General features: G+C 40.7%; 1 protein-coding gene and 1 pseudogene across 24 annotated transcripts in view; both read right to left on the bottom strand.

The window, feature by feature from the left end:
- Positions 1 to 17,418, bottom strand: part of CSPP1 (centrosome and spindle pole associated protein 1) — a 135,166-nt gene that overhangs the window by 2,049 nt on the left and 115,699 nt on the right. For 17 of the 24 annotated variants that reach the window (XM_033202259.1, XM_033202257.1, XM_033202265.1 and 14 more), the window contains 5 exons: positions 16,700 to 16,840; positions 14,412 to 14,458; positions 12,209 to 12,272; positions 3,667 to 3,776; positions 826 to 964 (listed from right to left, as the gene is read on the bottom strand). In XM_033202259.1, the coding sequence (XP_033058150.1) occupies positions 826 to 964; positions 3,667 to 3,776; positions 12,209 to 12,272; positions 14,412 to 14,458; positions 16,700 to 16,840 (501 nt within the window). Of the gene's footprint in view, positions 1 to 825; positions 965 to 3,662; positions 3,777 to 12,208; positions 12,273 to 14,411; positions 14,459 to 15,707; positions 15,940 to 16,699; positions 16,841 to 17,418 lie in introns of those variants that run through there. The other 7 variants (XM_033202272.1, XR_004435163.1, XM_033202271.1 and 4 more) reach the window with 7 other exon arrangements.
- Positions 5,781 to 6,825, bottom strand: LOC117078791 (annotated as a pseudogene).

The raw sequence follows: 17,418 nt of genomic DNA, 5'->3' as shown, positions 1-17,418 counted from the left end.
TGCTTGTGTTTGGTATGGAATTACCACCATTAGAACACACCACACCTTGACTGCTAGGTAGACACTATATGAGTACAGTTTTAAATTAATACAGTATTAAAGGTAGAATCTAAAAAACATCTTGAGATTGTAATGTAGATTAACAGACTAAAGAGTATTTCCCAAATAGACCACTATTTGCTAAAACTAATACTACCAATATGAAATTGTCCCATTATCCCAGTGAGTAATAGCATTCATATAAAAAAGGGTGGTACAGGGCTTGCAGGGTAGCTCCTTGGGTGTCCCATCCTGCCTTGTGCTCTATGACTAGCTGTAACCTGCAAGTCACAAAAATACACTCATAATGAGGAGACTAGCTTTATTTGACCTCTGAGGCTTTGTTTGTCCATGGTGTGGAAAGCCAAATAAGAAGGTAAAAATTTTTTTTGTAGTACTACAAATTTACAGCATAAGTGTTAAAGAACTCAGTCTTAAGGCTAATTTCTAATAACGTTTTATTACTAAAGTTTTAGTAAAGTGATTACTATATCATATAGCATTTTCTCTGCTGAAAGCAAAGCCTGGATATATTTAATAAGCAAAAACTATTTTATCTGTTTAGACTCCACTCTAAAATGGGCACCCTCTCTGATAGAGAAAATCTGATGGAAACTTAATCCTGAGGTCTGGTTTTGCTCAATAGTTACTATGTCTTGGGCCATACAACTCAAAGGACTTCAAACTCATTCCATCTATCCCTCAGACGTTAGTGGAAGCCTTGAGTAAGAAAGTTTAAAAGTTCATACAGGATTCTGCTATAGGCCATTACACTTGGTCATTTACCTGTATTAATAGGTTTATTGTGAAGTTCATTCAGTCTTCGCATTCGTTCCTCATTTCTCATTCTAAGCTGATCAACATTTACACTGGATGTAGATTTTAGAGAGAGACCATCTGGTGCTACATTAGGACGACTGCTATCCTGTAGTTAGAAAACAGAACTTCAGAAAGTCATTAACATAAAGTATGTTCACAAATCAGTGAATCAGGGCCAGGAATGGTGACTCTCAGTAATCCCAGCACTTTGGGAGGCCAAGGCAGGCAGATCACCTGAAGTCAGGAGTTCGAGACCAGCATGACCAACATGGTGAAACCCCATCTCTACTAAAAATACAAATTAGCTGGGTATGCTGGCGGGTGCCTGTAGTCCCCAGCTACTTGGGAGGCTGAGGCAGGAGAATCACTTGAATGCAGGAGGTGGAGGTTGCAGTGAGCCAAGATTGTGCCACTGGACTCCAGCCTGGGAGACAAGAGACTGTATCTCAGAAAAAAAAAAAAAATCGACAAATCAAAACATCCTCTTGCCCTCAAATGTACATTGTGATGAACAAAATAAAACAAATGGAAATATGGAGCACTTATATTATGGCTCCTATGCTTATCCATGCAAGCTCAGATGACTCAGTCAAGGATAAGGAATAACATTTGTGATGACAGAAATGCTGCCAGTCTGGATAAAGCTTGGGAATTATAGGACACAAAAGGAAAAAAACTGAAGCAGCAGGGGCTGAGACAGTCCAGCTGTAATCAAGGCAGTGTGGTACTGACATAAGACACGTAGATCAATGTAAGATTAAGAAGAATACAGAAGTAAATCCTTAACGTTTACAGATGAGTTAACAAAATGCAATAGGAGAACAGTCTTTCAACAAATGCTGCTAGAACAACTGGATGGCCACATGCAGAAGAATGGACTTGGACCCCTGCACCTCACACCCTATGCAAAAACTGAAGTGTATCACGGACCTACAATTAAGAACAAACTGAAAGAAAACAAGTAAATCTTCATGATCTTGTGCTAGGCAATGGTTTCTTAAGTAAGACACCAAAAGCCCAAGAGAGATTGATGAGTTGGACCTCATCAAAATTAAAAACTTCTGTGCTTCAAAGAACCCCATCAAGGAAGTTAAAAAGATACAAAATGGGAAAAAAGATACGAAAATCACACATTGATAACCAGACTTGTAGCCAGAATGTAAAAGAACTCTTACAACTCAATAAAAAGACAATTCAATTTGAAAATGGGCAAAGGGCTGGGCACGGTGGCTCACGCCTGTAATCCCAGCACTTTGGGAAGGGAGGCAGGCGGATCACCTGAGGTTAGGAGTTCCAGACCAGCCTGGCCAACATGGCGAAACCCCGTCTTTACTAAAAATACAAAAATTTGGCATGTTGGCGTGCACCTGTAATCCCAGCTACTCAGGAGGCTGAGGCAGGAGAATCCCTTCAACCCCAGTGGGGCAGAGGGTGCAGTGTGCTGAGATCACACCACCACACTGCAGCCTGGGCGACAGAGCGAGACTCTGTATTAAAAAAAAAAAAAGCAAAAGGATTTGAATAGACATATCTTCTAACAAAATATACAACTGGCTAATAAGCACATGAAAAGATGTTCAATGTCATTAGAGAAACACAAAACCACCATGACACTACTTTACACTCAATGGCTAAAATCAAAAGACACTAAGTGATGGCCAGGATACAGAGAAATTACAACCTTCATACACTGATGATGGGAAGGTAAAATGGTACAGCCACTTTGGAAAACAGTCTAGTACTTCTCAAAATGCTAAATACAAAGTGTCCATATAACCCAACAATTTTCCTCCTAGCTATATATATTCAAGAGTAATAAAAACATCAAAAACTTGTACATGAACATTAATAGTATCCATAAGAGCTAAAAAGTGAACACAACCCAAATATCTATTAATTGTTAAATGGATAAACAAAATGTGGGATACTAATACAGTGGAAAATTATTCATCACTAAAGAGGCATCAGTACTGGCACATGCTACAACATGAATGACCTTCAAAAGAAGACAGACAAATCCAGTCACAAATAACCATAGAGTGTATGATCTCATTTATATTAAATGTCCAGAAAAGGCACATCTAAGTAGACTGGTGGTTGCCTAAGGCAAAAAGCAAAGCTGTTTTCACCTGGTAATGCTGTACATATAACACCAAACGCTAATAGCATCTGTTACTTGGTGAGAGCTCTCTGCATACATGGGTCAGTGCTAAATGCTTCACATTAACTGTATCTTAATGTCATATAAAAGGAAACACACACAGAGTTTAAGAAATTGCCCAAGCTGCCTACCCAACAAGGAGGTGACATTGTTGGGACATAAACTCCAAAGCCTCTACTTTTTACTGGCTATACCGTAAAGCTGGGGAGCAGAGTGAGGAGAACATGGGTTTGAATCTCAGCCTTCTTGCCCATATGACCTTGGCAAGTCATTTGACTGAAATGAAGATGACGTCTATATCACAGAATTAGGTTATTATGAGGCTTTTCGATAAATGGCATCAGTTCCTTCTTGTGCCTCTCTGAAATCCATATATTCTGCAGGAGAAGGAAGGTTGGGATGCAGAACTACTTATAGCCACCCCAGGAGACAAGAAAATACTATTATTATCTGGAAGAAGCCAAAGCAGCAGAATTCAATAGCTACCCAAGGTCATCCAGTCAAGGCTGAGCCTAGATTCAGACCCATGTCTGAATTTCAAGCAAGTGCTCTTTCTTTATGGGGCCACACAGATTTAGCATGGGTCAGAACCCAGACCTCTCATTCTTCTAAGTTGAAAAGGGGGAGAAAAGAAGTTTCATACACACAATGTCTACTCCTTTCCATTTGTTCCTCCTGCGCTCCCGTGCAGAGGGCAACTGTGATGGTGGAGGGAGGACGTCATCTTCAATGGCAGGATATGTCTCACCGTAAGCACCTAAGAGGACCCCAAAAAGCAGAAGGAGTCTTAATACCGCTTCAAATCTTACCCAGAGCTAAACCAAGAGCCTGTCTTTTAATTACATTTTGCTTACAATACCATGAAATACACTCAATTTAAGTGTACATACACAGTTTGGTGATTTTTTTTTAGTAAATTTACAGAGTTGTGCAATCATCACTTTAAAGTAGAGCATTTCCAATCACCTTAAACAGCTCCTTTGTGCCCACTGGCAATCACTCCCCACTCCTACTTGCTGGCCCTGGGCAAACACTACTCTGTTTCAACAGATTTACCTTACCTAACACCAAACATAAATGGAATTCTACAACTTAATCTTATGTGTCTTTTCACTTAGCAATAAGGTGTATGAGATTCATCTGTGCTGTGCCATGTTTGTTTATTACATTTTACTGCTAATACTCCATCATATGGATATATCATATTTTGTCTATGCATTTACCAGTAAATGGACATTTGCTAGTTACTAGCAATTATGAATAACACTGCTATGAACATTCACATTCAAGTTTTTGTGTGGACGTATCTTCTCACTTCTTTGGGTTACAGAACCAGAAATGAAATTGCTGGGTATTATGGTTAACTCTGTTCTGCATTTTGAGGAACTACCAACTTATTTACATTTTACATTTTAAGAAGGTTCCAATTTCCCCACATCCTCACCAACACTTGGTATTGTTGGTCTTTTTGCTTATAATCATTCAAGTGGACCGGTAGCTAATTTGACATGAACAAATAGCCTACAGCATCTACGGTAACCTCCACAGCTCCTTTGAAAAAAATTATACCTAAAGAAAAGTTAGAATAATACACATACTTAGAATTACCATTAGTTACTTTGCCAATTTCTATATATATTTGGGGGGATGCTGTTTTTGCCAAGCCACTTTGCTACACCAATACATTGGAGACATCATGGCACTTTGTCTCTAAATATTTCAGTGTGTACCCTCTAAGAACAAGGACTGGCTCCTACACTGCAAAAATCTAATTATAACATTCAGAAAATTTAACATTTATACAAAACTATCATCATTTAACATACAATTGATATCCAATTTTCCAAATGTATACTGTATGGGTTTTTAACAATAGGAATAACTTTTATTGAATAAGATGTAGTGCTTTCTATAATTCTAAAATAAGAATCCTGATCTTAGCAGGAAAGCTGCTAGTTTCTCATCATTATGATGTTAGCTGTAGGACTTTTGTAGATGTTCCTTATCAAGTTGCAGAAGTTTCCCTTCTATTCTGAGTTGGCTGAGTTACCATACATGGGTGGTAGACTTTAGGTTATCAGATTTGTGGGCACAGAGTTGTTCATGGTATTCTTGGACTATTTTGTTTTTTTTTTTTTTTAAATTAAAACATTGAGGTTATTTCACGTGTATATTTTTGTCTCCCCACCATTTCCATGTCTGACCACCACTACTACTATGTCCTATCATGACATTCCACACATACTTAAAACCAAGCTAAGGGTGAAGTTGCATCTTTAAGAACTAAACAAGTATTGTGGACAACACATTCTTGGCAACGGAACCTGGACAACACTTATCAAACACGGTAGGGAAAGTTCTCACTCTGCATTATAAAAATGACAGCCAGATTTCAACTGTTAAAGAAATGAAATAAGATGGAAAATTTTGGCCGGGCGCGGTGGCTCAAGCCTGTAATCCCAGCACTTTGGGAGGCCGAGACGGGCGGATCACGAGGTCAGGAGATCGAGACCATCCTGGCTAATACGGTGAAACCCCGTCTCTACTAAAAAAATACAAAAAACTAGCTGGGCGCGGTGGCGGGCGCCTGTAGTCCCAGCTACTCCGGAGGCTGAGGCAGGAGAATGGCGGGAACCCGGGAGGCGGAGCTTGCAGTGAGCTGAGATCTGGCCACTGCACTCAGCCTGGGCGACAGAGCGACACTCCGTCTCAAAAAAAAAAAAAAAAAAAAAGATGGAAAATTTTTAACAAATTCCTTAAACTATTTTCTTAAAGAGACTTCCTCCACTGCCAGAGATCTTGAATAGCCTCCTGATCAATCATCCAGAAGCAATTCTTCACATAATTAATGAACTTGGCTTCCACTTTGGGAAAAGAACCACCTTTTTCTATACTTGCTTGCATTTTTGCTTTAATGTCTTCTACAGAACTAAGTCCTTTTGGTGTTTTAGGAGTTTTTTCCTGTTTTTTGAAGGATTCTTGTCCTGTTGATCTTGGTGTTGATGATGCTTTTGAGTCTTTTCCATTCTGATTTGACTTTTGTGCATTTATGGCTGAAGTATCTTATATAGATTTCTTCACTGGCGCTTTTTCTTCAGCTTCCTCATCATCAAAATCATCATCATCATCATCTTCATCTTCATTAGCAGCAAGTTTTACTTTTTTCTGTGGAACCCTGCTACCACCTCAGGGGCAGACTGCTTTCCAGATACACTTAAGAGTTTCACATCCTCCTCCTCTTCATCTTCTGACTCTGCATCTTCCTCCACAACTAAGTGCTATCCACTAATATGCACTGGCCCTGAACCACACTTCAACCATAAGAGCACTGGTGGTGTGATTTCAAAGCCCCCAAGGGAAACCACTGGCTGTACAGACATTTTCAAAGTTGCCAGTGTTACTTTACTTGGACTGCCTTCGTAATTCATTGCTTCTGCTTCAATAATGTGCAATTCAGCCTTTACACCAGCACCAGCCCCTTAACTGAACGTTCTTAAAGATAACTGGTGCTCATTTTCATCATTATCTACCTTAAAGTGATAATCTTTGTCAGCCTTTAGTTCACAACCGAAAAGATAGTTCTGGGGCCTCAGGACTCATGTCCATGTCCATCAAATCTTCCATCGGTGGTGGCACCCACTTAGGTGGGAAAGAAGGTGGACAGAGATAAATGACCACTACTCAAGAGAACAGCCAAGCAGAACGGAATCACACCAGGATCTTGGACTATGTTTTTTGTTTTGTTTTGAGACGGAGTCTTGCTCTGTTGCCCAGGCTAGAGTGCAGTGGGGCGATCTCAGCTCACTGCAAGCTCCGCCTCCCGGGTTCATGCCATTCTCCTACCTCAGTCTCCTGAAGAGCTGGGACTACAGGTGCCCGCCATCACGCCTGTGTTGTTGTTGTTGTTGTTGTTGTTGTTGTTTTTGGTATTTTTAGTAGAGACGGGGTTTCAACATGTTATCCAGGATGGTCTCGATCTCCTGACCTTGTGATCCGCCCGCCTAGGCCTCCCAAAGTGCTGGGATTACAGGCTTGAGCCATCGCGCCCAGCCAACTATGTTTTTAATGTTCGTGGGACCTGTAGTGATATGCCCCCCAACCTTTTTTTTTGGACAGAATCTCGCTCTGTCACCCAGGCTGGAGTGCAGTGGCACGATCTCAGCTCACTGTAACCTCCATCTCTTGGTTCAAAGCAATTCTCCTGCCTCAGCCTCCCAGATAGCTGGGACTACAGGCACGCGCCACCATGCCCAGCTAATCTTTATGTTTTTAGTAGAGATGGGGTTTCACCGTGTTGACCAGACTGGTCTCGAACTCCTGACCTCACACTGGTGGTGTGATTATTAGCCAAGCTAATAAGAGAGAAGACACAAATTACTAATATCAGAGACAGGGCATATCTGGCTGGGCATGGCTCACACCCATAATCCCAGCACTTTGGGAGGCCGAGGCAGGTGGATCACCTGAGGTCAGGAGTTCGAGACCAGCCTGGTCAACACGGTGAAACCCCATCTCTACTAAAAATACAAAAATTAGCCAGGCGTGGTGGCAGGCGCCTGTAATCCCAACTACTCGGGAGGCTGAGGCAGGAGAATCGCTTGAACCCGGGAGGCGGAGGTTGCAGTGGGCCAAGATCATGCCATCACGCTCCAGCCTGGGGACAACAGCGAGACTTTATTTAAAAAAAGAAAAATTACCAATTTTTAAAACTTATACATAGTCTGGCTTATCAGTTATTTCTTTCATAAATTATGACTTTGGTTTTGTATCTAAAAGTCATTACCATACCCAAGATCGTCTAGATTTTCTGTTGTTATCTTCTGTGAGTTTTAGAGTTTGGCATTCTACATTTAATTGAATGCATACATTAGGAAAGCAGAAAGACAAGTGTTATTTCTGCTACCTCCTACAAATTGAGAAGTTGTATTTTCATTTTCATTTAGATCAAGTTATTTTAAAATGTATTTTCATATTTTTTCTCTGACCCATGAGTTATTTAGACATGTGGCATTTAATCTCCAAAGTATTTGGAGATTTTTCCAGCTATCTTTCTGTTACTGATTTCTAGTTCATTTCTACTGTGGTCTGGGGACAGATATTGTGTGATTTATCTTCTTTTATATCTGTTAAAGTTTGTTTTCTTTCCCAGATTGTAATCTGTCCTGGTGAATGTTTCATGTGACCCTGAGAAGAGTATGTGTTCTGTTGTTGTTAATGAAGGTGTCTTTTGACGTCCATTATATCCAGTTGGTTGACGGTGTTGCAGAACTCAACTATGTCCTTACTGATTTTCTGCCTTCATGCCTCTGTCCATTTCTGATAGAGAGGTGTTAAAAATCTCTAACCATAATAGTGGATTCATCTATTTCTCCTTGCCATTCTTTCGCTTTCTGACATGTATTTTGACACTCCATGGTTAGGCATCTAAACGTTAAGACCTAAAACTAGATATAAAACTCTTAGAAGAAAGCATATGAGGAAAGCTTCATGGTATTGGATTTGGCAATGATGTATTAGATGTGACACCAAAAGCACAGGCAACAAAAGCAAAGATAGATTGGACTGTACCAAAGTTAAAAGCTCCTATGTATCAAAGGACACAACCAACAGAGTGAAAAGGCAACCCACTATGTCGAAAACATTTGCAAATCATGTATCTGATAAGGGGTAAGATCCAGAATAGATTAATAAAGAACTCCCACAACTCAATAACAACAAAAAATATCTGATTTTAAGAATTAGAAAAGGTCTTAAATAGATATTGCTTCAAAAATGATTTACAGTCAGTAAGCACATGTAAAGATGTTCAACATCACTAATCATTACAGAAATGTAAGTCAAAACCACAATGAGATGTCACCTCACACCTATAAAGATTGCTACTATTCAAAAAACAAAGTAATAAGTGTTAATAAGGATGTAGAGAAATCAGAACTTTTGTGCACTGCTGGTAGGAATGTAAAATGGTGCAGCTGCTGTGGAAAACGATGTGGTGAGACTTCAAATAATTAAAAATAGAATTACTATATGATCTAGCAAATGCTATCTGTTAGTGTATACCCAAAAGAACTGAAAGCAGTGACTCCAACAGCTAATTGTATACCTGTTCGTAGGAGCATTATTCACAACAGCCAAAAGGTGAAAGCCACTCAAGTGTCTACTGACAGATGAATGGATAAACAAAACACGGTACATACATACAATGGAATATTATTCACAGCATAAAAAGGGAAATCTGGCTGAGTGTGGTAGCTCACACCCGTGATCTCAGCACTTTGGGAGGCTACAGTTGGAGGATCACTTACACTCAAGAGTTCGCGACCAACCTGGGCAACATGGTGAAATCCTGTCTCTACAAAAAATACAAAAATTATTCGGGCATGGTAGTGAGTGTGTGCTTGTAATCTCAGCTACTTGGGAGGGTGAGGTAGGAGAATCATCTGAGCACAGGGAGGTCAAGGCTGCAGTGAGCCATGATCACACCACTGCACTCTAGCCTGGGTAGCAAGGGAGACCCTGTCTCTGAGGGGAAAAAAAAGAAAATCTGACACATGCTATAACATGGATAAACCTCACAGACGTTATGTGAAGTGAAATACGCCAGTCCTAAAAGGATAAATACTGTATGATTCCACTTACATGAGGTCCTAGAGCAGTCAAATTTATGGAGATGGAAAGTAGAATGTTAGATGCCAGGGGCTGGAGGGAGAGGGCAATGAGGAATTACTGTTTCATATGAAGAGTTTCTGTTTTCTTTTCTTTTTTTTTTTTTGAGACGGAGTCTCGCTCTGCCGCCCAGGCTGGAGTGCAGTGGCCAGATCTCAGCTCACTGCAAGCTCTGCCCCCCAGGTTTACGCCATTCTCCTGCCTCAGCCTCCCAAGTAGCTGGGACTACAGGCACCCGCCACCTCGCCTGGCTAGTTTTTTGTATTTTTTAGTAGAGACGGGGTTTCACCATATTAGCCAGGATGGTCTCGATCTCCTGACCTCGTGATCCGCCCATCTCAGCCTCCCAAAGTGCTGGGATTACAGGCTTGAGCCACCGCGCCCGGCCAGAGTTTCTATTTTCAAGATGAGTTCTGGAGATGGATGATAGTGGTGGTTGCACAATAGAAATACTTAATGCCAGTCAACTGTACACTTTAAAATGGTTAAAATGATAAATGTTATGTTTATGTGTGTTTTACAATTTAAAAAACCCTACTTTTTAAAAATAATGCACTGAAACCACCAACTTTACATTCCTTAGAGCAGTCGTTAACACAGCCATGACTTATGCAGCATTTGCAGTCACTGTTAACCGTAAAGACTGCTGTATCTTTGTTCTAGTGTCATGCAATACTCCAACACACCATCTTGAATAGCCCAGACCATCTTCACTGTTAGGAAGGATAGGTCTCATTTCCCTGACAAGCAATCTTCCCATCCCTGTCTCCCGCTGGTTTTATTTTTCCTTCTCTCCCCAGTGCATCTTCCTTGGAAAGGAAAAATTCATTAAAAAAAAAAAAAAAAAAGACCAGGTACAGTGGCTCATGTCTGTAATCCCAGCACTTTGGGAGGCTGAGGCAGGAGGATCCCTTGAGTTCAGGTGTTTGAGACTAGCCTGGGCTACAAAAAATAAAAAAGATAACTGGGTATGGTAGTACATGCTATAGTCCCAGCTATTGGGGAGGCTGAAATGGGAGGAGCACTTGAGCCCAGGAATTTGAGGCTGTAGTGAGCAATGATTGTGCTGCTGCACTCCAGCCTGGGCGACAGAGCAAGACCCTGTCTCAAAAACAGCAACAACAACAACAAAAAACCATTAAGAGAAAAATATAAGTTAATTTGGAATTTTATCACATGAAAATCTAAAGTAATTGGCCTGAAATACAGCTTATATGTAGACTAGATCATTCCCTGATGGCCCTAGGATAGCAGAAACATTCATGATCAGAGTACATAATCATAAGTGTATACTACTTTAAGAAAAAAGATCCCATGGTACCTTTACTTATCTTCTGAAGACTAAATAAAATAGTCTTATGACTTTTTTGACTGAAATATTAAGATAACTGTAAATAGATTAAAATAATTAAGGTACACACACAGGTATAAGAAATAGTAGAGATTCCCTATACATTTTGTCCAATTTCCCCCAATGGTAACATTTTGCAGAACTCAAGTATAATCTCACAACCAGGATATTGATACTGATACAACCCACAGATTCCAATTTACTATCTTACCAATACCCATTTGTGTGTTTTTATGTGTGTATTAAGATCTATTATTATTTTTTTCTTTCCCATTTACATGTGTGTATCTACCCCTGCAAACAAGTTGTTACACAGTTCCCAAACCACAAGGATCCCTCTTCTTGCCCTTTTATAACTATATACACCTCTCCCTATCCCTCAACCCCTGGCAACCACTAATCTGTTTCTCAATTTCTTAATTCTGTAATTTCAAAAATGTTATGTAAATGGAATCATACAGTAAACATATTGGGATTGTCTTTTTTGCTCAGACTATTTCCCTGAAGAGTCATCCAAGTTCATCCAAGTTTCAAAACTTTGCTCCTTTTTATTGCTGAGTGGTATTCCATGGCATGGATGTACCAGAGTTTGTTTAACCATTCATCTACTGAAGGACATCTGGGCTGATTCCAGCATTTGGCATTAGAAATGAGGCTGGGCTGGGCGCGGTGGCTCAAGCCTGTAATCCCAGCACTTTGGGAGGCCGAGACGGGTGGATCACGAGGTCAGGAGATCGAGACCATCCTGGCTAACATGGTGAAACCCCGTCTCTACTAAAAAATACAAAAAACTAGCCGGGCGAGGTGGCAGGCGCCTGTAGTCCCAGCTTACTCGGGAGGCTGAGGCAGGAGAATGGCGGGAACCTGGGAGGCAGAGCTTGCAGTGAGCTGAGATCCGGCCACTGCACTCCAGCCTGGGCGACAGAAATGAGGCTGTTATGAACATTCATGTACAGGTTTGTCAACTATTCCTAAGACTTTTAAAGTTCATTTCAGTAATTGTGATTTTGAAAACTTTGCAAGGAATATCTGATGATTACTCATTAAAACAGAAAAAAGAATATTCCTTTTTTTTAACTACCTTGTACAACAAAGAATACAGTACTGGTTTTTAAGTATGGAGAAAGGTTTAATATTTAAATATATAGCCTTAATAAAATAAATATACTCACCAATAAAAGCACTATCAGATTCCAATAATGAGTTTTTCAAGAAATCACTAGTGTCATCTCTGGGCTAAAAGAAACATGTTTCAATGACTATTTTTATTAGTTTTGTGTGGAAAAACAACAAATTTGTACTAAGAAGAGGCACAAGTTTCTACATTGTTCTCCCTAAAAGCAGAAGAGGATGGGGAGAGGTAGGACTGACTACATTCCAATGCTCAGAAAATACTGGAAAGCCTTAACACACACAATTCCTATGAAGACGGTGATAGCAACGCAGGACAGTATCTCTCCAGGCTACAGATTCTACAAGCTCACACATTTACTCCCTAACTCCATTCCTTCCTGCCCCTTTATGGTTGAAGTCAAATAAAAGGATCACATTATGACTGATGGAAAATATAATAGAGTATGAAGCAAAGACCCCAATTAAACATTAAGTCTTTAAGCCACTGCCAAGATTCATTCATTCGAATTTCCATAAACCTGTATAGCCCACTTACTATTTCTTTCATGCTAGGAACTGGGGATACAAAGATGAGTTAAAAGTTTCTGCTCTGGAGTAGATCACAGTGTCATAGGAGAGAGGGGGGTATACTCTCAGATTATGACAGCCCTATGTGACACCTATTGTCACAATGATGCAGCACAGACACCGTGGAGCACATATTATAGTAAGGAAAAAAAATGCTAGGATTGGGCTTATTATAATGAGCTCCCAAATGAGAGAAAACTTAAATTTACATATAGAGAATTTTGCAGTACGGAATAATAATCACCAACATGTCAGAAGGAACCTAAAGTCATCCAACTCCACCTACCTGCACCTTCTTAGCAGATTTCTGGGCTTTATTAACACACTCCAGCAAAGAGCTGTCCATTAAATTTTTAAGGCAATGAATTACACTGATGCACTGCATTCATTATCAGAAAGTGAGCTTGTCTCTTGCCTAAATTACTGCAATAGCTTCCTGCCCCACTCAGTCTAAATGCACAGCAGTCAGTGGATCAAGTAAAAACCTCAAGCAGATCATGTCACTCCTCCACTTAAAGACCTTGGCAGCTTCTCATCACATGCACAAGTGTCAAAGGCAAAGCCCCAGAATGGCCCCCAAGGCCCTGCTGCCTCACCTCGTCACCCCCTGCCCCATGTGTCCAACTGGCCCTTGCTCATGGCTCTCCCACTGCTCCTTACATGCACTAGGTCAGCTCCCACTGGGGCCTCTTCCTGGAATGTTCTTCCTCCAGAAGTTCCCCCACATTTTCCATGGACACCTCCCTGGTGTCCTTACTCAAATGTTACCTACCCAGTGAGCCCCCATGCCCACTGTATTTCCAACTATAAACCCTCCCACCCAGGATGCTCCAGCTGCCTTCTCTGCTGTTGTCTTCTCCACAGCACCATGACTTAACAAACTATTGATTTATTTGATTACTGTCTCTCCCTCCTTCTGCAATGTAAGCTGTCAGAGGGCAGGGATTTTTGTCTCTTTTGTTTACTCGTATACCCCGGCACCTAGAACAGTTTCTGGTCCATAGGAAATAATAAATATCTGTTGATTGAAAAGAGCTCATCCTGTCCCTTTATTCAGTCTTGCACAAAAAGTGCCCCCCTTAGGATACAGGTGGGTGTTATCATTCTCTGTTCCCTCCCTTTGCTTATTTTCTTTGTAGACCTCAACACTATTTCCATAACAGACTCCCACTCCCACTACTGCTCATGCTAATGACAGCAAACACTCACACTGCACTCATCATGGGCCAGGCCTGCTGTAAGGACTTTTAATATATTATCTCAGTTCTAACAACAGCACTTGAGCTATTTTTATTTATTTAATAAACACATATAAAATTTATATGCCAGGCCTGTCTCTAAGTACCTTGCAAATATTAATTTAAGTACTATTATCCTCATTTTACAGATTAGGAAGCTGAGGCATAAAGACATTAAATAACTTGCCCTAAGTCACGCAGCTAAAAATAGACTAACTGGAACAGCCTAGTGCTAGAATCTTGTTCTTAGCCATTACAATATGTTTTCTCTATATATTATACTAACACTTCTCAAGCTATCCACTTTACTGATAAGACTTAGGTTCTTAATTCAATATTCCTGAATAATTCAAAATGTGAATTACTTGATCATCATATGCCTATAGATTTTTAATCCCCCAAAAACTAACTTGAAAAATTATAACTGGTTGCTTACCATTCTTTGCTCTCGTACTTTAGCACTTGGGATGGCATCTAAGTCAACTGTAGTCAATGAAGAACAAAAGCAAATTAAAAGGTCAGAAATTGCTTACTATATAAAATTAAATTTTAGAATATCTTTTTGACTAGCTCTCTACTGTAAATTACTTTTCAACTATCACACTTCAGAATATTTTAAAGATATCACTTATTAATAAACATAACCCTGCATCCGTTCTAGCTGCATAAAATTCTCCCATTCACATGAATGAACATAACAAGTAAAATCATTGCAAACGTAAAACTAATGCCAACAGAAAAAGAAAATGATCAATGCAGGATCCTTCACCATCTTGTCAGATTTCTACAGTCTGTAGAAAGTTGTTGCATGGAGTTAAATAGGAGCTCCCTCACATGGAACTGAAATAAGCTCAATTCCAGGCACTTAGTTCCCGAAGCAAAGATCTTGGATCAGGTATCCCAAAGCCCCAAAGCCTCTCCAATATGACCAGTCTGCCTATGTGTTCCTGTGAATAGTACATTTTGCCCTTTTTAGATACTGCCTTTGAGAATAAACAAGTTGCCAATGATAGCCTGTATTCCTTCTCCTATATTTTAATAGACATATTTGTGATTGTTTACAGTGAGGCCATATTCTTTTTCTTTTTTTTGAGACAAAGTCTCACTCTTGTTGCCCAAGCTGGAGTGCAGTGGCACGATCTTGGCTCTCTGCAACCTCCACCTCCCGAGTTCAAGCGATTCTCCTGACTCAGGCTCCAGAGTAGCTAGGACTACAGGCACACGCCACCATGCCCAGCTAATTTTTGTATTTTTAGTAGAGATGGGGGTTTCACTATGTTGGCCAGACTAGTCTTGAATTCCTGACCTCATGATCTGCCCACTTCGGCCTCCCAAAGTGCTGCTATTACAGGCGTGAGCCACCACGCCCAGTCAGTGAGATCATATTCTTATGAATTAGGTCATCATAGTGTCTACTGGCAGTCGGGGGGTGGCTACTGTGGGAGATAGACACCCTCAGTGCCAAAATGTACCTGCATGCACCTGGGGACTACTTTTGGGCTAATCAGTCTAAGATACCAAAATCCCACAAGATCAGACCTTCATTTTGAGACTAAAGAAAAATGCCACCAGACTGGGTACAAAGGTTGAAGAATGTACTTGCTTCTCTCCTCTCTCCAGCTAATACACCTACTGCTTATCCTAGAATTAGGCTTATTCTGTCACAGGGCTATAAGGCTGTTATTAAAAATTCTGTACCAGATGAAGGGAAGATGATCCCTATACATATGTTTATTAAAGTCTTACCTATGATCTGGGCCTAAAGTGCTGCATCACTTACTCCTGTGATGCTATCTCATGAAGTCAAAAAAGCTTCCTCAGATTCTGCAAGTCAGACCAGCCTCCCAAGATAGGGTCTTAAATTTTCTTAAAAATAACTGGCAGGAGCATCCCTTCCATTCTTGTTATCTGATTGTTGTGTTTTCATTACTCATTTTCCATGGTTAACCTCGATGGCCTGAAAGCTGGTGAAATACAGATGGGAAGGCCATGCAGTACACCTGGCTATCATCAGGCCCCATCAGTGCTCTCTGAGACAACTAGCCCCACTCTGCTTCTAGGTGCCCACCCACCCCAACCCAACGGCGTCCTGGATTTCTTCTGTGCAATATTCATCACAGTTATACTTCTTTAGCATCTAACTTCTCCAACAAACTATAACCTCCTCAAGAGCAGCAGCATATGTCATTAATCACCATATCCCTGGATACAGGCCAGTACCTGCGCTCCTAGTAACCACTAAGTATCTTTCAATTGGTTGATTATACGAAAACATATTCATAGTCCAGTCTGATGCTTTGCACATTTTACACCACATCCCAACTTAAACACACTCACATCACAGTAGACAAATGCCTGACATGGCACAGTAGACAAATGCCCGACACATCATGACAGGACACTGATATGTTTGCCTGGCACTCTTTCCTTTGGTTTCTAGTTTCTAATGCAGATGTCACCTGGCCTGGTCAAAGTATTCAATCCTCCTGGCTACAGTGAATGGCTGGGCCCCTGTCATGCATGAATACACCACCCTGGTGGAGCCACTCAGAGCCCTTTCTCATACTTCTTCTTTTCTGGTACTACAGACCAAACGGGCCCTGTGAGCATGGGGCTGCCAGTGAAGGGAGGATGCCTGGGACTGAAATCAACAGAAGAGATACAGAAAGCCTACCGAAAAACAGCGTGCTAATACTATTTGACACAGCAATGATTATTTCTTACCTTTGGCACCTTCCTGCATTTTTATTCTGTTTAGCCTCTTCTGCTGCTCTCTTAGCAGGGCTTGCTGCTGAATCTCTAAGGTGTAATGATCTCTTGGAGGATCCGGGTACATAAATCTCAGATCAACTCGTGTTTCTGAATCTGGTATAAAAAATATGTTATATAACTAAGTTAAATGTTGTTTTCAAATGGGATTTTATAAAACTTCACTATAAGTAACATGAGTAACCTCATTTCAAAATCAAGGAAATGATATAAATAGTGAAACATCACTAAAGTCAAAGAACAGTAAATAGCCACCAAACTAAAGAACATGAAATTAATATTCTTTAATAAGTGCCTTTTCACAAACTTACCAACGTAAGAAATAACCCAGAACAAGCAGTGGATGCCGCATTCTCCATCTCTACCTGTCCTAGCCCTGCCAGGATGCCACCCAGAACACAAACTATGTGCAGGTATATCCAAGCAGATGGTCACATGGCTATGACTAAGGCAGCCATGAGACACTGTAAATCATGGCTGATCTCTAAAATATACTGGAAATGTGAAAAAATAATGTTACTGGCCAATTAATATTTTAGTCGAGACGGGCGGATCACGAGGTCAGGAGATCGAGACCATCATCCTGGCTAACACGGTGAAACCCCATCTCTACTAAAAATACAAAAAAAACGAGCCGGGCGAGGTGGCGGGCGCCTGTAGTCCCAGCTACTCAG

Source organism: Trachypithecus francoisi, unplaced genomic scaffold (assembly GCF_009764315.1).
Source record: "Trachypithecus francoisi isolate TF-2019V2 unplaced genomic scaffold, Tfra_2.0 Lachesis_group7, whole genome shotgun sequence".
Taxonomy (NCBI): Eukaryota; Metazoa; Chordata; class Mammalia; order Primates; family Cercopithecidae; genus Trachypithecus; species Trachypithecus francoisi.
Note: the sequence above shows the minus strand (reverse complement) of the source record. Positions and strands in the feature narration are given on the sequence as shown.